The sequence below is a fragment of the Python bivittatus genome, unplaced genomic scaffold (genome assembly GCF_059951505.1).
Source record: "Python bivittatus isolate LINGU-HERP-01145 unplaced genomic scaffold, Pbiv_v1 ctg000840_np1212, whole genome shotgun sequence".
Classification (NCBI taxonomy): domain Eukaryota; kingdom Metazoa; phylum Chordata; class Lepidosauria; order Squamata; family Pythonidae; genus Python; species Python bivittatus.
This window is the reverse complement of record NW_028277113.1, coordinates 35907201-35927876: the sequence shown is the minus strand read 5'-3', so window position 1 is coordinate 35927876 and position 20676 is coordinate 35907201. Positions and strand designations below refer to the sequence as shown.

Below are 20676 nucleotides of genomic sequence, written 5' to 3'. Positions count from 1 at the left end.
CCCCTGCTCAAGATGAATGACACATGGGCTGATTTTTTTAGAAACCAAAGAGCCCCTTGAACTGGCTGCCTCTGGGATCAGCTTATACTGATGGCCACATCAGTACAGGGTAGGAAATGTCTTTTATAGAACTGGAATGTGAGAAGCCAGGAGTTGGAGAAGCCCCTTTGGGGCAGGTGTGACAGAGATCACTGAGCGACATGCAGTGTTACGGAAATGTAATAGGAAATTCAAGTGATCCACCTAAGCTGCTGTGGAGGTTTCCTTCCAAACCCTTTCAGTAGCATTAAGTAAATAAATAATGTATGTAAACTCTCTTTTAAACTAAAATAGAAGCAAAAGATGACATGGGAGAAGGCTTAGGTGGGGGAGCCACTGCATCGTATCTACAGGCAGCAAAGCTTACCAGTTGATCTGGGGTCACTCCCTCCTCTCAGCATATCCCAAATCCCAAGATTATTGTAAACCTAAACAAAGAGTAGGCATTTTTAGAATTCCTTGGAAGGAAGGGCAGGATAAGATGTCCCAGTTGTAGCTTATGTATTTGCTAGATTTATGTCCTGCCTTTCACCAGAATGGTGTGTAGAGCATTCCTTCCTCCCATATTGCCTCACAACAACAACCCTGTGAGATAGAGTGGGCTGAGAGAGAATGATTGGTATCCCCACGTAGATAGACTTGAACTCAGGTCCCCTGCTCCTGTGCCAGCACTTTAACCGCTACCCCACACAAATATGAAGATATAACTGCATATTTGGTCATCTTTGGATTCATCCACGCAATTCCATTCCCTGACAGCAAATTACCTGCCCTCAAGAAAATTCCTGGTCCTGTGAGCAATATGAAGGGGGAAATTCGTGACTTATTAACAGCACTATGGATAAGCAGAAGTTTTTGCTCAAGCACAGGGTGTTTTGATCCAAGCCACTGAGACCAAAGTTCTGTCTTAAACTTATCAATCATAGTTCTGTCCACATTTAAATTATGAGGGTTGCACAATTGTGGCAGTATAAATATAAATGGATGAGAGAGAGAAAGAGAGAGAAATCTTGGATTAAGCATTACAGTATAGTTACAGACTTCTGTGCGATGATGTGGCAATTAATAGTAAACTATTAAGCCAGTAGGTTGGAGAGCTCTAGTCCTCCAGATCTATAGCTTCCAGCTTCACTAGCCAGCATAGCCAATGCTGTGGTTTGCTGGGATTTGTAATTCAACAGCATTTGGAGGGCCATAATGTCCTCACGCTTGCAGTGAAGAAGCTGACTAACCTGCGTGCATCCCCTGGTATTCCCAGAGCTTCCCTAGAGGAGAGAACACATACAGAACGCTCCCCATACTTTGATCCAAGCTAGTATTTCAAAATTCCCTGAATTAATCACTGGCCATGCCTCACTGGGACTTGACTGGGAAGAAAGGACATTCTAGGAGGAAGAATGGGACAACATGCAGTGAACGAACAGAATATTTAAACACTGTAGGCTGTGCTTATTTCTAAATGTCTAAGAATGCTAAGCCTTCTGACTGTTGCAGGGACTACTTTTCTTCTCTTCCAAAGTATACAGTATTTGTTTCAAATGGTTGAATTTATGGTTCTCTAGTTCCTATATAGAATTCTATGACTGATGTAACTATTGCATCACAATGGGACAGTAAATTAATTTAAAAATAACGAGAGGGGTAAATCTGTGCAACAGAAAAAGCAGGTACATGAAATTCACCAATCTGGTATGCATGGTATGCTAAACCCACTCACACCAGGTAACTGGAACTTGGATACCACCAACTTGTTTGCACTTCCTTAACTATTCTCATCCAAATGTATAGAATTCTGTAGCAGTGTTATTTGATATAGGGGAAGGAAAATCAAGAGGATGTTGCAAGGTGAACATCTACAGCGTTGCTAAGTCAATGAGTTTCTGTACCTCCAAAGATCCTATGGCCCAGCTGTGGAAGAAGTGACAAGACTGCCGAGGGTAGAGAGTGAAGGATTTCATGCCCACATGACAAGTCCCCCCCTTCCGCACACTGGAGAAATTTGGAAAGTCTCAGGAGGGGGAACTTTATCCTTTGCAAGTGTTGGTATCTTCCCTAGTGCATGACCATTAAGGTTGGGGGTTAAGTCCTGTAGAAAGAGCCTGGATGTGATAATATTTTCAGCAGGTTGATGTTTACATTATTGAAAGAGCTGAAAACATACTTCAGAATGAACCTTACTGGCGTTGAGGCTATGCTGTCTTGATTGTGGGCTTCTGGTGGCTGCCCTATGAAATGTTTGCTAATGAAGTTTCTGCTATCCTTTCTTAACAGTCTTTTGCTTGGTGGATTTGCTGAAGTCTTGCTTCTTTACATTGAAAAGACTGGCACGTGAACACTGGCAAGTGAGGAAGATGACTCCCATTGAAAAGCATGAGAATAAGCAATCATGAAGACATATAGGCGAACAGCAAGCTACAAGTGCAGTCCCATGTTGGCTTTCTCAGAAATAAGTCCCATTCCCATTGAAACCTAGACAATGACTATAGAATAGAGTAGGATTAATTTCACCTGTGTCTGTTTTCTGAGCCATAGCTTCTATTAATAGCAATGCAAAAAGATGGGATTTGATACTTTTTTTATGCCATTATGCTATAGTAAAAGATTATCACTAAACTGGGATTTCTCTGGTACTATCCAAACATTCCCTACTTCTTCTTTCCTCAGGGCCAATCTTCTAGTTGTGGCATTCTATTCAGGTTATGACTGTTTCTTTTATCATAGACTGGAATAAATGACCCGATCCCCCCCCCCCCCCCAGTGAACCACTGCATTACAGGTATTCTGATCTCTGATGCTCTGATACATGGGAAGATGTCAGCAGCAAAAATGTATTGGAGGAGTGGATCCCTTGGCAAGCATCAGAACCATGCATTTCTGGGGGCCTTTGGTGCTGATCCAATGACCTCTCATATGATCTGACCCTCACATGCAGTAGTGCTATGTTTTGTGTCACTGAAGCAGTGTGGAATATAGCTAAGGCAGTGTTTCTTAAACTTGGCAGATATGTGGACTTCAAGCCCCAGAATTCCCCAGACAGCAAGGCTGGCTAGGGAATTCTGGGAGTTGAAGGTCGCACATCTTAAAAGTTGCCAAGTCTGGAAAACACTGAGCCAAGGAAAGCATCTGAACCATGGAATAAGGCAAGCAGCTAAATAGAGAAATCATGCCACATTTCTAAAAGAAGTTTGACAGATGTATGACTATGCCAATACATCCCAGCAAAGAAAGAGAGCAAACAATTGAAGCACTAAAGCCATTGTGGCATGACTTTTGATATGATTTTTGCTAAATGAGAGGCAACTTACTGCTTTTTGAAATTAGTATTTGTTTGTTGTGTCAGGTGATGACAAACACTATGTCCATTGCTCATTTTTAATGCCTCAGAACATTTAACATCAAAAGCTGACCAGTCTGCCTATGTGATGTATGGTTCAAGAAAGAAAACCCAGCTTCAGGTTCTTAATCAGTGGCCACGCAGCTTCAATTCTGGACGGAATGGCCTTACAAGGGGATTTAGATGGCCATTTTTTACTTCCAAATGTGCAAAGTCATGTCCTAGGAATGGGGCTGGGGGGAAGGCTGATTACTGTAATTTTTTGAGTGGGACTGTGGATTTCTGTCCCCAGGTCCTGTCCTGATGGCACCTGAAACTCACTGCGTGGCTTTGCCTAGCTGCCTTTACAAATCTGCTGTGAGGGAAACATTGGATGCAGGGAAGAACCAGACTATAAATGACCACTATAAATAAATGATCATCAGTCACTCTGATAGGGTAAGAGCACTTCAAGACTTACCCCTCTCTTTGTCTGACCATACAACTCTAGCTGAGTCAACTGAGGTACACAAAATCATTTGTGCTTATTTCCATATAACTGCAGTTGAACCACTGTCTAAAGGCCCTCTATCAATGGTTCATACACACTAATCCAGTTAACAAACTCACCGTTAACAAGTTACAATAGCTGGATTCAGACAATGCCCCAAGTCGCATTATGTTTTTGTATATATTATGTGAACACAGCCATCCGTTTCCAGTTTGCCTCAGCAAGGGCAAATGTAAGTGTACTGGCTAAGGTGGTTAATTTTTGTTCCTATGGATACAGAGTTATAAATGCATTGTGGTCTGGCATTTTTGAGCCTCTTTGCAAAAGCAAAAGCAAACAGATTTCCAACCTACCTTACAAAGAAATAGTAACTCATTGGAAGGCTTTCTCCAGGACATGAGTCCTTTGTACTTTTTGGAGTGGTAGGGATCAAGACCACTGTGAATATTCAAATGCTGACTCTGTTAGGTAAGCAGCAAGGATGTAGTTTAATCTCCAGTAAAGTGAGAGCATCACGTTCAGTTCTACTTTCTGCATAAAATGGAACCAGCTGAGAAAAAACAAAAACAAATCTATCCCAGAATTTGATGTGTGCCCAGGGCTCTGTGGAAAATAAGAGTAAAAATTTGAATGATAATCATCACATCTGCAACACCAATTGCACTGAATGAAAAATGAAGTGAATCTTATTCACGTTTAGCCATTTGTTTTTTTTTCACTCTTATGTTTAGTTATTATTACATACCTAAATATTTATACAACTGGGTTACAACGCTTACCTGCATGCTGTAATTAGTCTTGACTCTACATACTTACAAGGAAATATATTGATGCTGCATATAGTTTTGAAATTCAGTCTGCGGCATTGCTTCATTTGAATACAGGCTGTTTCCATAGCAAATATTGGTCTTTGAATCTCTCCTACCCCAAACATTTTTGCTTCTGGGCAACTGCTTGTTGAAGGGCATTTAGATATTTCACTGCCATTCTTCAAATCCTCAAAAGGACTGAATCATTTGCTTTATTTAGTTATCATTCAGAGTCACACAAAGCAAAAATATATACATACACTGAAAAAACAAATACATACTCTACATTGCTCCAAAAGCCAATACTATGAAAGTGTTATGCAATCTTTTTGCTAGAATCTGTCAGTTTAGAAAGGGGGACAGAAGTCACACGTTAATATTGACCTCACTAACATCTCAGAAGAAAACTGATTTTGCAGATCTCTGAATCTCATACATTCTGAATAAAGGATTAGGAGTTGCTTTGCTACAGAGCTAGACTAATATCTGATCTAGAACTACTGTATGCCTCCCAAATAAGAAAAAGCTGATTGCTGTGAAGACAATTATGCTAACACATTTGGCAGACATGACAAAACCCTACATGTATTCTGATGAATTCATACAGGGGTCCTCCATGCAAAGGATTTCAAGCCTCTCCCCATCAAATACATAGAGAATCTCTACATTCAGACATCTGTAGACATCTAGGGACCCTTACCCATACTTTGGAACATAGATGGAAAACAGTAGATGGGGGCACAAGTCTGCCACCTCCCTCAAATCTGAGGCTCAAATAGTTGGTATGAATGTATGAATACACTGAGCAGTCCCATATTAAGCCATAACATTACTTCCTTGAGCCCTAGGATGCAGTCTACATGTGCTCTCTAAAGCCTAGGGTGTGGCCAATATAGGCTCCTCCAAAAGTTGCTGAAATTTTATTATAGATGATTACAGGATAACAAATAATAACATTATTCCATTTTAATTATGTCAAAATTTAATTAACCTTAAATTTAATTCAGTGTTCTCCCAACCATACCATGTCTGTTCCCATCTGCTTTTTGGGATATGCCCTCCCTCATGCTACTAAGAGGCCTTAAAAGTTCTGTGCAAGCCCACTATAATCCATGCTGAAATCTCTGCCAATGGAAGTTTCTAATTAAACTACTATTGCCAGAGACCGAATCTGGGAATGTGTACATGCAAAGAATATATGGCTATGGCCTAAATTATTTATAATTTATTGTATCAATGTAGATATTTTCAGTATTATGAGATATAACCCAGTAGTTGGTTCAAAAGCCAAAGATGGTTCAAGATACTTATTTTTCCTAATGAGAATGCAATGAAAATCACATAAATTAAAAAAAAATTAAGAGAATTTATTCTTGCCAAATGAGTTTCCTTTATATTGCTTATTTTGCACTTTCAAAATTAATGCATCTCCTAAATAATAAGTCTTTTAAAAACAATTGCTTTTGAATGACAGCTTTATGAAATTGTACATAGCTACCTCTACTTCCTTTAGTTTCTCAAAGAAACTCTTATATTGAGACTTTGGTTTAAATTATGTGCAAAATCAATTTACTTAAATTGCCTGTGAAAAGGCTGATATTTAATTATCTTTTAAAAAACAGATTGGCTCACAGTCCTAATTATTAGTATTATTTAGAACATATCAGCATCTTTTCCTATAGGTAAACATTAGAAAACATTCAGAATGTAACTGGACAGCTCTGAGTGCCTCTTAATGAAAAGAAGTGGCTGTTTAGGTGGCTGGATGGACTTTCCCAATCCAACGATGGAACAGCTTTGTCCTGGAGTTCAACATCACTGATCAGGATAAGGACTACCTTAACTGATTATGAAAAATTTTTCTTGGCAAGGATTATCTTTCATACTAAAACACAGATGGTATCTCATAATGAAAAAAAAAAAAGATTTGGATTTTGAAAATTGCGATCTTTGGATTTTCTCATAACATTGTAAGATGCGTATAAATGTTCTGTAAGAACTTCAAGGAGCACACTGCTGTTATTCACATAGTTGAAATTCTAAAATACTAAAAGAACTTGCTGTGGGACTTCTGATCTGCTATTCTTGATCTTTAAGAAATCTCTGAGAATACATGAGGCATCAGAGAACTGGAGGGCAACAAATGTCAATCTGTCATTGGTACTTGAAAGAATTCTAGAGCAGTTCCTTAAAGGAATCATCTGAAAGCACCATAAAATACTGCAAAGTCAGCATGCTCTGTCAAGAACAAGTCAGCATGCTCTGTCAAGAACAAGTCAGACTTTATTTCCTTTATTGGAAAATTGGGTAACTTTTTTAGTAAATGGGAATGCAGTAAAATTTCAGCTAAACATCTGACATACTGCCCCATGATGTTCAGATTAGCAAGAGAATTAACATTAGCCCCGTCTATTAGGTGGATTCACAGCTGGCATGAAACCCATACTCAAAAGTACCAATCAACAATTCTTTGTCACGCTGCAGGGACTTCTGGGGAAGAACTGGCGGACTGAAGATGGCTCCAAAAAATGGAGCTGACGACCACAGCAGAATGAAGAGCCGGCGAGTAGACTTGTTCTTCGATAATTCCTCTCCGGACTTGAGATTGCCAAGTGCTCCACACAGCTGCTCCTCGTGAGGAGATCAATACATAGTGGTCTTTGGCAAGTTTAGAGCTCTGGGAGGCGAGGGAATAACCATCTTGCTCAGACTGAGGTTGGCGCCTTTGAAAGGACACTAAGTTCGCATTCTTCCTTTTCTAATCACTTTTGTAAATTGCTTGTTAACTGCTTTTCAGCTATAAAGAACCTTTGGATTGACAAGTTTGACAGCACTGGGTGAGTTTCCTCCAATCCTTAGTGAACAAAGTTTTAAGTACAAGTCTAAGAACTTAAAAGAATTTTTTTGGGAGGGGGAAACAGCAAAAGGGTGATTATAACTTTGATTTTAGAAAGCTACAAAAGGACTAAGGGTCCAGATAAATTTGAAATAAGATTTTGGAATTGATTATAAAGAATCCTTCCTGTGGGAAAATACTTTTGTTTTGAATTCTTTTTTAAAAAAACATAAGATTTTAAAAATTGGACACTACAGGGAACTAAATATTACAATTAAAGGAGAAGAATACTTAAACTTGACTTTCAATTACAAAATGAAGCAAAATGTTTTACATTGGACATATTGAAGGATATTTTTGAACAATGGGCCCAGAAGTTAATTTTAATAGTGTCTGCTTCTACAGACAGACTGTGATTAAAAGATGTTATGGAAGAGGAAGAAGTTCTACCTGACAAGATCGAGACTCACATGAAAAAAGATGTCACACTGGACATACAAAAGGAACCGGCTGATGTCTTAATAATTAAAAGGGATATACAAACAACAAACCAAGAGAGTGACCTGGATAATTTTCCTATATTAGATTTACAAAAGAGGCTTGTTAAAGTTTTGAAGAATTTTATGAGAAGGGACAAAGAAAAAATGAAATAAAGTTCTATGATGTTATTTGAAGGGACTAAAGATCAAGATTGTTAGAAGTAAAAAGAAGGTACACAAAGTCGGTTTATTTGATCAAGGTTAAAATAGATATGTTGTTATCTCTGGTAACCCTTAATGGACTTTTGCTGACATCAGGACTGAAATGACGATGCTTTATGGATTTGCTTATAAATAAGAGATGGGATATAGGAAGAAGAAATAATCTGTTGTTATTTTAAGAGAAGGTGATAAGTTACTAAAATTGTTTATACTTGTTTTGATGAAGATAGGAAGTCACTTCTTTATATATATCTTTTCTTTTTCTTTACTATATTCTTATTTTTTATTCTTTTCTACGTTTCCCTTTTTTCTTTCTTTTCTGTACTTTTTACTTTCTTTTTATTCTTCTATTTTTTCAGTTTGTATTAATTTTTACTGTTATAATTGTAATCTTTAATAAAATTACTATAAAAAACACAATTCCTTATCACACTGAAACAAGGTACGGAGTGAGATACCACAGACTTGGGTTTAGTACTCTTGAACATTTGCACAATGACTGATAGAGGTGGAAAGAATGCTTATCAAATCTGCAGGTGACGTGAAATTGGGTGGGATAGCTAATAACCTAGAAGACAGAAGTAAAATGCAAAACAATCTTGATAGGTTAGAGGGACGAAAATGACAGAATGAAATTTACGAAGACAAACACAAAAATTTTAAGAAAAACATGCAGGTATACGACACTTATTTTAATAAAAGATATTTGTGCAAAAAAGTTGTTAGAATTGTAGTTGATCACAAGCAGTGGTAGCACTGTGACATGGCTATGAAAAATGTAGGTTCCATCAACTGAAGTGTTGTTTCCAAATCACAGAATGTAATAGGTCCACTCTACGTACTCTGCATTGCTCAGACCCAACTCTAGTACTGCATCTAATATAGTAGTCCCCATTAATCAAAGCAAATAAAATAGAAGTCTGCTATTGCAAGTCTGAAGCCTTAGGTTCCATTTTTTCAATGTCTGAAGTTTGAGACAATGGATTTTAGGTGGTGGTGGTTGTACTACTTCCACTTCTATTAATCCTAATATGTCATTAATGACTGATAAAAAGAGGAACAAGAATAAAGCAGCTGTTCAATTAATCTGCATTCCATGATAAACGGTAAACACTTGATTTTATTTTAATTATTGTGCCAGTCACGGTCTATATCAGGTGAATCAGCACTGGAAAAAGTGGGACATGAGCATAAACTATATATAAAAATAGTAATTTAATTATCTGATGCTTGTTCTCTAGCATGTTATGAAGCACATCCAGCTGTCATCTTGCAGGTCTGTGTGTATGTGTGAGCCTATAAATACATACATTTATTTAGAAAACAGGATACACGGAAGTTGCAGCAGTGTGTCTAGGACAAGTCTGCTTTTTTTTTTCAGCCTGCACTTTATCGTTTATGAACATGCAGTTTATAAACAGTTCATAAAGTTTGTAAGATTCCAGAATAGTATGAAAAAGTGGCAATTTAAATGGCCCCTAATTTAAATTTGATTTTGTACAGTCATTTCTAAAGAAAGCAACAATAATTCAACAATAAAAATTTCTCACTTTAGGTATGCATCTACTGTAAGGGTCCAAGGCTGCCGCTGAATCTGCCCATTAGCTGTACAACTTGGTTTTATAAAACACTGCTTAAACTTAGAGCATCACTGACGTGCCTTGGAATGCACTCTAACATAGAGCACAAAATACAAACACTGCCAAGTGCAAATCTAACCATCTACACAGAGGGGAAAGTGCAGTGGTTAGAAATACGCATGTGGCCTAAAACAAGATCCTCATATAGTAGCATCTTTGTTTCGAACGCCTGAATGGCATCACATACAAATGTGAAAACGTAAGACCAGTTATTTGTTTCTTCTTGTAGACATCGCTTTTTTTTTTAAGTACTATAATCTTGAAAAAATAAAAGGTGGTGGTGATGAAATCCAATAATCAGGAATTACAAAATACTACCCGAGCTTATTCCAATAAAGCCATGTGTCTCCCTTCCAGAAGTTTTTGTTAAGCAAACCGAAAAAAGTTGTCCTCTGGTCTTTAGTAAACAATATCACTGCAATGATCCAAGGCTGCCACTGGGTTCCAAATCTGTCCAACATTTTGTTCACAACTAAACAATCTACCCACCCACCAGGAAAAGTGCACTTTCAATAACAGGTACAAAAATAGATTGGCACATTGTTGAGACAGTGACAATATCAATCACAACCCATCATTGTTTTTGGATCCATTCGAAGTTAGGTGGACATCAGCTTCTAGTAGGAAATGTGTCCAGTCCCAAGTGGGTCAACAGGACAATTAAAAAGAAGTGTAAAAGGAAAGGTGCTGATGCTCCTCATTCTTTCATGAATTATACGGGCAACCAATGAAGTTCTCTTTTGGTCCACAAAGTACTGTATGAATGTTCCACCCACTGTTCACTCACATGCAAACTCGTTCAACACTTGCGCTGAGTAGTTAAACAGTTCATCTAGCCTGAGAAGTCTTAAGGAATCCACTGTTTTATTCCTACTGTGTGGTTGAAAAGCTGCATTGAAAAGAGAAGAAAGGGCACTGGGGCTTCTGCATCCCTTTTTTTTTTTTTTTTTTTTTGCATTTCCAGTAGTAACTTGCTGCTCTTCTGAGCAAATTAGACAATAGTTTTTAAACCCCTCCCCCTTCTTGGAAGGGTAGCCTGTGCTAGGAATTCTGGATCAAACGTCTGTAATGTGGCATCACTTCGTGTTCAGGTAGATGAAGAGCAAATTCCAAGGCCACTAACACCGGGAACTCAAAGGCAATCAACTCTCGCCTATTCAAGCGGAACTTTTCTTCCAGTTTCTGTAACACAGCCAACAGTCACAGCTTAGTGCATTAGGATAATAATTGTTGGACAGTACTTGAAATAATTTCCCCTAACTTTATTTACACAAAATAGTATCTCCCCGATCAGTTTGATCAGGCAGGGTTGACCTGCTCTGGTTCCATCAATTAAACAATGCCACCTTTCAGGACTCCAGAAGTGCTCCTTCTCTATCACAGTGCCTGTCTCTGGAATGAGGTTCTTCCCAAGATTAGAACGGCCCCTCCCTCTTGGCATTTCAAAGGACCCCAAAGACATGGCTTTCCGCCCAGGCTTTTGGCGAGGACGCTTGATGCCCCTTTCTTTCTTTTCCTTGTGCCCATCCTGGTTGTTTACTCTGTCATCTCTGCTTTTTTATTATCTGTTGATTTTGTGTTTTGTATTGTTCTTTGTTTTTAAATGTTTTTAACAATTTGTAAACCACCCAGAGTCGATGGGAGTTGGGCAGCATATAAATTTAAATAATAATAATAATAATAGTAGTAGTAGTAGTAGTAGTAGTAGTAGTAGTAGTAGTTATTAAAATAGAATTTCCTGATCATCCTGTTTTTCAAGCAAAGGCTAAAACTTGATGTAATGACCACAGGAAAAAACATAATTCCTTTCAACTGAGACATCCCAAATACTCCTTCACCTTCACCTTTTATGGCAAAATTAGTGGCCCGGGGATACTTACATCTATAAGATGCCTGACTTCATGCTTTTTGATGTCACTGCCAATTTTGGCAGCTAGTAAGACGCATGCTCCAGCACAGAGCTTTCTGTTTTGCTTGTTGAGTTTCCCCTTGAGAGCAAGCTTTTCAAAATAGACAAAGGCCATAGCCACAGTAGGCTCCTCAAAACCACACTCTTCTTGAGCTAGTTTGCGCATTTCTCGCTTCAGGCTGAAAGAGGAAGGGAAATAAGTTATGTTGCCAAAGAGGACTGAAGATAATAACAATGCCTGTAATTTAGAAAGCTTGCCTAAATATACATAGCTGAAATATTTGTAGTATTATGTTGCACATTATTCTCAGTACATATAATTATTTATGCCTCCTGAATTTCTGAGCACTGAAATGTCCATGTTTAAAATCATAGCTATTTGCACAGTATTATATGCCTGGTATCTTCAAATTCCATTGTGCTGGATAAGGCAAGACTCTAAATAAAGAAGCCAACATAGCAAGGGACTGAATTTCCTAAAAGGCTATTTAGCAAGCAGGAATTCTAGTCTAACAGCTCTTTCTTATTCTCCCTGTTCCCTACTCTCCCTTCTAGACTAGGGATGCACTGCTCTCTCCAGGCTGAAGGCCATACCCAGCCTTTTGGTCGCATGCTGTGAGCCACCTTGAAAAATACGTGAAGGCCAAGGCAAAGAGGTGCTCTTGCTTTGCTTTCCTCTATGCAACTGTATCCTGCAAAACTGTAAAGAGTCTCCTGAACTTCTGGACAATTGCAAATAATAATTTGCAAACTTAAAATAGAATTCGCTTCTTTTCTCTTTTCTTCTTTTAGCTCGATCATGCTTTTGGACTATAGTCCTGCAAGTCCACATAGTTCCTCAACTATAGCTGGTGGATTTCCTATAGCTATTCTTATCATCCACATGGAGAACGGCTGTTCTTTCTAGTTACCAAGTAATCAAAATTTGAATCCAGCAGTTAAACTTGGCTGCAAATTCTAGTTAGTGCTAATCAGAAAAGGCAACCATTTTGAGTTTTATCCAGCCTATAAACTTATCCAGCGAAAGGGATCCACTACCTCTTTCTGGGTTATTGGTTTCTGTTGAACAACTCTTACTGAGATTTTTCTCCTACTCTGTTTAAGGTCTTCTCTGTTCTCCTTTTGTCCAAAGAATCACCTCTGTGCACTTAGCATGTTGCCTAAATATACTCTAGGAATAGGAAAAAAAAAGAAAAGAAAGCTTTTTCAATCTATATAAGTAGTGATTGATTTTATATTTTCTATCCATGTGATTTTCTTGGTAAAAACACAGGAGTGGTTTTACCATTGCCTTCTCCCAGGCAGCATGAGTTGATGCCTCTGCCACTGTCACTAAGGCGATCATCTGCCTCCCACACCTTCCAATATCACTGCTGCCTAATATAGGTGCCTGCTTGCTTTAGCTGAGCAGCTGGGATGACCTTCACACCTTGGGTGACCCTGCTGGGAATATAGACTCTTGGCATATACTCCCAACATTCTTCACTCATCCCTCCCAGGAACAACACCACCATGATGATGAGGCAGCACAGCATGGGGGAGGATGTTAGAAGGAGGGAATTCTTTTTTAAGAAGCATGATGGTGGGACCTATATGTCAGCAGAAGATGAAGCCAAATCAAGAAATGGACTGGACTACTTTTTGTACCTCCTGCAACCCCCTTTTGCAACTCCCTTTCCTCCCCACTTACCTCTTTCTACTCTGCCCAGCAGGCATTAAACAAGGCTCCTGCCAGAGGTCTGAACTGAGCCTAAGCGAAGGGCTTTGAAAGAGACAAAGGGTCACAAGCTGCTCTAAGTACCTATGGCAATCTATTTTTAATACATTTGCATATAGGGAAAAATAATTTCTACTATAATCTTTCCTCTGACAGGACTTGTTAACACTGTGTCTGTGTGTCTGTGTGCACGTGTGTTTATATGTGTGTGTGTGTGTACATGTATACATACATGTAGGTATATATGTATACATATATGTATACATGGAAAGTCTTTGCATAATACTACAAACAACTAAAGACCGTGTGCCAATTTGCACATCTTGGACATATATATTAAATGAAAAGATTACTTACATCCTCACTTTTTCAAACATAAGAGTACAATCTATAATTTTTAAAAAGTGTATAGTATGGAAAGTGCTATAAAATGTATTATATTAGAGTAAATTGCTCACAAAAATATTCAGGAGAAATGTGCACAGAAAAACATGGATTTTTGTTAGACTTAAAAACAAAAAACAAAAGCTGTGAACTAATGTAGAATAAGGATGAAATGAACTTAAATTTAGAAAAATGAACAATGAAGAAAACTAAATCTGACCTATTTGCCAATCCCTAGGCAGTCTTTAATTTTATAAAATACAATTAGGAAGAATTGTTCCATTAACTGATCCTATTAATGAATTTCAATCTCTTGTCTGTCCCTCTTGGTATCCAATAGGAGATTTTTCTATTTTGTTTACTGCCTTTACAAAAGTTCTTACCTCCCTCTAGCCTTACCTTTCAGTATTTATAGTTAATTATTAAAACATTGCAGGGCAATAATATATACTTAGGTCCACGTGCTTCCTATCTTATTTACTCAGCATTTTAATCAGGAAGCAGCTGATTTGTTTCGAGTCCTTGAAGGTCATTTTTCAGAAAACCTATTGTTAATATTTTACCTCCCTATACCAAATATATTAAAGGGTAGTTGCCTGGGATTAGTACCTTCTTATTTTACTGAGTGTCAATTTGATGTGAGGGAACTTCTCCTTGAAGGTCTCATTCATATCTTTCTTAAGGTCTGATGGCTTCACATAATCAATGACTGTCGTCTGTAATAGATTACAAACAAGATTTAATATCCATTTGGCATTAGAATCTCTGTCTCTCCATTTCCCTGCTCTCTTTTCAAAAATTACCTTGGTAAATATTTTCTAGTGCACATCTGTTTCATCGAAATATAACAAAACAGTTTTTGGCATTCTAAAAACAATATAAATATCATTGCATAGGCTTTCATCAGCTCAAGATTTTTTCATCAATATCCACAAACAGTGTACATGTGGATGCATGCATGCGTGCATGCATGCACGCACACACACATACATTACTAATTACTTTTTCACAACCGGTAGGGCCAAAAGGCTATCAAAAGCAAAGGGCAGCAGTAGGTTTGCATACAGGCCACTCTGAGTTTTATGCTGAGAACAAAGTGTCCAGCAGAATTTTTGCAGGTTGTGAATCAGTTGCTCAAGCCAATCTGGAAGTTGACCATGTATGTAGACACACATGCACTTTGAAGGTAAAGTCACTCCTATACACTCCAGATTGAGTGGTACCATTAGTGCAAGGCCTACTGAAGTACCATGTACTTGAAGGTTTATGGGATCCAGTTCAGTGATTATGGTTTAAGCAACTGGACCAGATGCCTGTGGAGATCAGGCCTGTTGTCTGACACTTACCTATCATAGCTCATAAGATCTAGCAGGAAGGATGGTGGTCAGCTAGCTAGCTAGCTAGCTACACACACACACACACACACACACACACACACACACTTCTAGGAAGCCAATTATTCAGACTGGAGGTAAGCAACTTTTTTGTGGGCAGGGAAGCCATATTTTTTTACTCTGAGATTCCTCAAATAATCTCAAGGGCTATGGCCAGTAATTCAGTTTTGTTATGAAAGTGGTAGGGATTCTTGGGAGAAAAGAAAATTTAGTACAAACAGATGCATTAAACCTAGCAGAGATTGTTGTTTAGTCGTTAAGTCGTGTCCGACTCTTCGTGACCCCATGAACCATATTGCGCCAGGCCTTCCTGTCCTTCACTGCCTCCCTGAGTTTGCTCAGTTTCATGCTCATTGCTTCAGTGATGCTATCTAACCATCTCATCCTCTGCCGTCCTCTTCTCCTTTTGCCTTCAATCTTTCCCAGCATCAGGGTCTTCTCCAAAGAGATCTCTCTTCGCATTAGGTGACCAAAATATCTGAGCTTGAGCTTCATTATTGATCCTTCCAATGAGCAATCAGGGTTGATTTCCTTTAAGATTGACTGGTTTGACCTCCTAGCAGTCCAGGGGACTCTCAAGAGTCTTCTCCAGCACCACAGTTCAAAGGCATCAATTCTTCGGCGCTCGGCCTTTTTTATGGTCCAGCTCTCACAGCCATACATTACTACTGGAAAAACCATAGCTTTGACTATGCGGATCTTTGTCGGCAAGGTGACGTCTCTGCTTTTTAATATGCTATCTAGGCTTGCCATAGCTTTCCTCCCAAGGAGCAAGCGTCTTTTAATTTCATGGCTGCAGTCTCCGTCTGCGGTGATCTTGGAGCCCAAATAAATGAAGTCTGTTACTGCTTCCATTTCTACCCCTTCTATTTGCCAGGAATTGATGGGTCCAGATGCCATGATCTTAGTTTTTTTAATGTTGAGTTTCAAGCCAGCTTTTGCACTCTCCTCTTTCACCCTCATCAAGAGGCTCTTTAGTTCTTCTTCACTTTCTGCCATTAGGGTGGTATCGTCCGCATATCTGAGGTTGTTGATGATTCTCCCTGCAATCTTAATTCCGGCTTGTGATTCTTCCAGCCTGGCATTTCTCATGATGTACTCTGCATATAGGTTAAATAAGCAGGGTGACAGTATACAGCCTTGTCGTACACCTTTCCCTATTTTGAACCAATCGGTTGTTCCATGACCGGTTCTAACTGTTGCTTCTTGGCCCGCATACAGATTTCTCAGGAGACAGGTAAGGTGGTCTGGTATTCCCATCTCTTTAAGAATTTGCCACAGTTTGTTGTGATCCACACAATCAAAGGCTTTTGCATAGTCAATGAAGCAGAGATTAGCAAACCTATTTTAATTTTAATTTTCAGAAAACAAAGCCTGCAAAACTGAGCTGTTAAAAAAAGATGTTCTGCTACATTTTAATAGCGTGATCTTGGATAGTTTAAGGCAACCTTTCTACCCTGGAGGAACTCTTGAATTTTTAGGACTCAGGGAACTCCTGACTATAAATCACAAAAATACAAAAATTTCACAATACAATTCACTTCTAAACTACACAATCCACGTTTTTCAACATTTAGAAGAACAGTCAAGTTGCACACTAGCAGCAGAGTCATGGTGCATAAAAGTTCACCACCACTTATTGCGTGGTACATGAATTTTTTTTTTTTTTTTAAATCAGAACTCTAGTTGAGAAAGGCTGGTTTAAGAAGTTGCCAACTTACAGCTGGGTATGTCGCATGTGTCCTGCAAACCATGGGCTGCTAGCCTCTTATCTAAATCCATTTCTAAATCTGTCAGGTTCAACCCTGATTATAGTTTTGAGCACCTGATGTATACCAGTAGAGACGGGGGGACTGTTATCGCAACAGAATACTGCCTTGCAGAAGCACCTTATTCATTGGTTACTGGAGGTCTCTGTTTCAATGATGCACAATGTATTTACAGTGATTTTGGTTCTGCCACATTATATCTGCACAATTGGATCCCACTGGAGAAGCCACTGGGAACTGTGATTTGGACTGTGATGTCATCACTATGCTCATCAGTTCAATCTTTTCATTTTATTTGCCCGAAGAAAGGCTATGTGAATGCAACAGGAGCTGGATATGGATCAATACATTGAATCGGAATATGACAGAACTGCTATGTACAGGTAGCTCTCAAGTTTGAGAATTAGGGAGATGGCCTGTATTTTTTTTCCTCTAAAGGAACAGGTTTGTACTTTAGGGTCCTCCTTGATCCAAAACCATCAGTAGAGATACAGGTGTCTTCAGTGGTGAAAGGTACCTGTGCTTAGGTTCAGGTGGTCCACTAGCTATAACTATTGGTTGTTTTTAATTCTCTAAGATTCTATATAATATGTTGTTTTTAATTCTCTAGAATATGCCCTATACTTTCATTGTTTCATGCTATACGTTCTTTAAGAAGAATGGTCTACTACTACTACTAAATAAATACATACAAATAAGGCATTAACAGTAATGAGGTCAAAAGAAGATTTGTCTTTAATCTTCAAAATATTAATGAGTATATTTAAGCTAGCTTGCTTAGAAGTTTCCATCAACTAGATTCCATGCACTATGAAGTGTTCTTTCCTAGATAGGCTTTTTAAGCTATAAATTTCACAATGTACAATGGTACCTCGGTTCACGAACTTAATTCGTTCCGTGACTCTGGTCGCGACCCAAATTGGTTGCAACCCGAATCAAATTTCCCCATAAGGTTCAATGTAAATACGGTTAATCTGTTCTGACCCCTCCGAATTTGGTTGCAGCCCGATTTTTGGTCGCATCCTGAATCAAATTTCCCCATAAGGTTCAATGTAATTACGGTTAATCCATTCTGAACCATATATATATATTTTTTAAACTGCAAAAATATGAAACAAAATACAGTACGAAGAGAGAGAACGCTAACCTTGCTCGACGCAACTTCTGGCGTGAAGCACAGGAAGGCGGGTGGGGAGGCGGTTATTGCTTGGAGGGAGAGTCCCCCTCCCTACAGGAAGCCGCGACCACGTGTCATGGGAGGGAAAATGGCCGCAGATCCTGTTCGTAACCCGATCCGGCGTTCGCGAACAGAGGCAAAATTTTGCGAACGGAGCTGTTTGTGACCCGAATTGGTCGTGAACAGAAGCGCTCGTGAACCGAGGTACCACTGTACATATACTTTGAACTATTTTGCTCTTAAATTGTTAGGTAAATCCATTCTATCTGTCTGTATTTCTAACAAAGGTACTAAGATACTCACTTAACTTCTATGACACTATAGCAACTGAATGGCTTAAAAATATACATTGGACTTTTGGAGGCAGGAAAAAACATATTATGAGTAAATAAATGTTTGGCCAAGATCTAGATGATCCTTAACTATGATCTTTCAATGTTCAAGTAAAGCATTCTGCTTTGGAAATACACAAAGCCACAAACCTTAATGAAGCAGTTTTTACAGAACATACTTTTGAGTGCCAAGTTCTCTTTAACCCTTTGCCTACTTAAACATCCAAAGATAATGGTCTAGTCTGTGAGAAATAAATACTAAAACCCACAGTTGGTCAATATCATTACTAGGATTGATCAAAACACCCCCAATGACTGACACAGTTTTTGAGTTTTACAGAACTCTTCATTAAACAATGTAATAGAAAAAGCAGAGGTTGGGGAAAAAAACAGGAAAGTCATAAAAGCAGGTCTGATTTTGTAGCCATAAAGTCTATAGTTCAGAATTAATCTTGATATGGAGGCTGCAGACTGAATATTCATCAGCAATTTTAATATACTGACCTTCCGGGGGAGGTATGGTGAACTGAAGACAGCTCTGCAAAAGTGGAGTCAACAACCACAGCAAAGACCAAGGAACCAGTGAGTAGACCGGCTCCTTGGAACCTCTCCGGATAAGGAGAGGATGGGAGATCGCTTGCATGTGCTCTGGATGGCTGCTCCTCATGAGGGAATGCAGGACAGTGGTTTTCTGCGAGTTTGAGAGCTGGGAGACGACAGGTTCAGCCATCTTGTTCACAATTGCAATGGACCCTTTTAAAGGACACTAAATTCTCAAACCTCACTTTCTAATAACTTTTGGAAACTGCCTATTAACCATTTTAAAGCCATTAGAGACCTTCAGAATGACAAGTTTGAAAAGTCTTCATTGGGCATGTTTATTTTCAATTCTGAACAAAAGAAAAATTAATTATAAGCTTAAGAACTTAAAGAATCTGAAATAAACAGCAAGAAGCTAAATAAGATTTTGATCTTAGAAAATTATAAATGGACTAAGGTCCAGACAAATTTGGAATATTGAAACTTTTATAATAAGGTTTTGGAAGTAATTATAAAGAACAGCTTCTTGTGGGAAATAGATCTGTTTTGGTTTGTGGAAGACATAACAAAGAGAAGCAATTTCATGATTTAAAAATTGAACATTAGAGGAGACTAAAGATTTTAGGTAGAGGGAAAAAAAATACAAGCCTATAAAATACAAAATGTTATAACAATGAAAATACTGAAGGAGACTTTTGAAGAATGGAGTCAGAAATTAATAGCCACAATATCAACAATATCAGTAATGATGTCTGCTTCTATGGATAGACTATGTCCAAAAGATATTACTGAAGAAATAACAGATGTAGAACAAATTTTATCTGACAAGATAGAGATGGTATCAAAAGTAGATTTACAACTGACAGGCCAAGAGAATGACTTGGAAAAGGATGTTTCACTGGATCTACAAAAGAGATTGGCTGATGTTTTAAAATTCAAAAGGGAAATACAAATGATAAACCAAGAGAGTGATCTGGATAGTTTTTTTCCTATTGGATTTACAAAAGAGGCTTGTTATAGCCTTGAAGAATTCTGTCCTATGGGACAAAGAAGAAATGAAAATCCTATGACAATATTTCAAAGAACTAAAATTAAGATTGTTAGAAGTAAAAGGAAGGAATATAAAGTTGGTTTATTTGATTGAGGTTAAAACAAGATATGTTGTTACTTCTGGGAACTCTTTATGGACTTTTTGCTGATACCAGGACTGAAAAGTTGATGCTTTATGGATTTGTCTATAGATAAGGGATGGGATGTGGGATGAAGAGATAAATGTTTGTAACCTTAGAGAGAGTGAAGAGTCACTAAATTTGTTTATACTTGTAATAAAAGTTTGAAGTCACTTCTTTATATATTTTTTCTCTTTATCATATTCTTACTTTTTTTTCTTTTCTCTTTCATTTTTTCTTTTTCCTTGCACCTTTTATTCTTTCCTTCTATTCTCTTCCCTTTCTTTAAGTTTAGTTTGTATTAGATTCTAGTACTATAATCAAAATTCTTAATAAAATTATATATATATGCAATTTTAATATTTAAGCAGTTGGCATTTTTTAAGATATATGCCAACATATAGTCCCAAATCACAATTCATAGTCTATCTGGAAA

At 38.2% G+C, this 20676-nt stretch overlaps 2 protein-coding genes across 16 annotated transcripts in view; one reads left to right on the top strand and one right to left on the bottom strand.

Annotated features, from left to right (window-relative positions):
* Positions 1-7294, top strand: part of SLC35D4 (solute carrier family 35 member D4) — a 47841-nt gene extending 40547 nt beyond the window's left edge. For 3 of the 10 annotated variants that reach the window (XR_003085505.2, XR_015794003.1, XR_015794002.1), the window contains exon 16: positions 2311-2382. Coding sequence is in view for 1 of the 10 variants with exons in the window: in XM_025171253.2 (XP_025027021.1) it covers positions 2311-2371 (61 nt within the window). In the remaining 9 variants the exon portion in view is untranslated. Of the gene's footprint in view, positions 1-2310; positions 4041-7156 lie in introns of those variants that run through there. The other 7 variants (XR_015794005.1, XR_015794001.1, XR_015794006.1 and 4 more) reach the window with 4 other exon arrangements.
* The window catches only part of CABLES1 (Cdk5 and Abl enzyme substrate 1), a 60481-nt gene continuing 44097 nt past the window's right edge, over positions 4293-20676 (bottom strand). For 4 of the 6 annotated variants that reach the window (XM_088130681.1, XM_088130676.1, XM_088130679.1 and 1 more), the window contains 3 exons: positions 14469-14575; positions 11730-11937; positions 4293-4466 (listed from right to left, as the gene is read on the bottom strand). In XM_088130681.1, the coding sequence (XP_087986807.1) occupies positions 4293-4466; positions 11730-11937; positions 14469-14575 (489 nt within the window). Of the gene's footprint in view, positions 4467-8517; positions 11032-11729; positions 11938-14468; positions 14576-20676 lie in introns of those variants that run through there. The other 2 variants (XM_088130677.1, XM_088130680.1) reach the window with 1 other exon arrangement.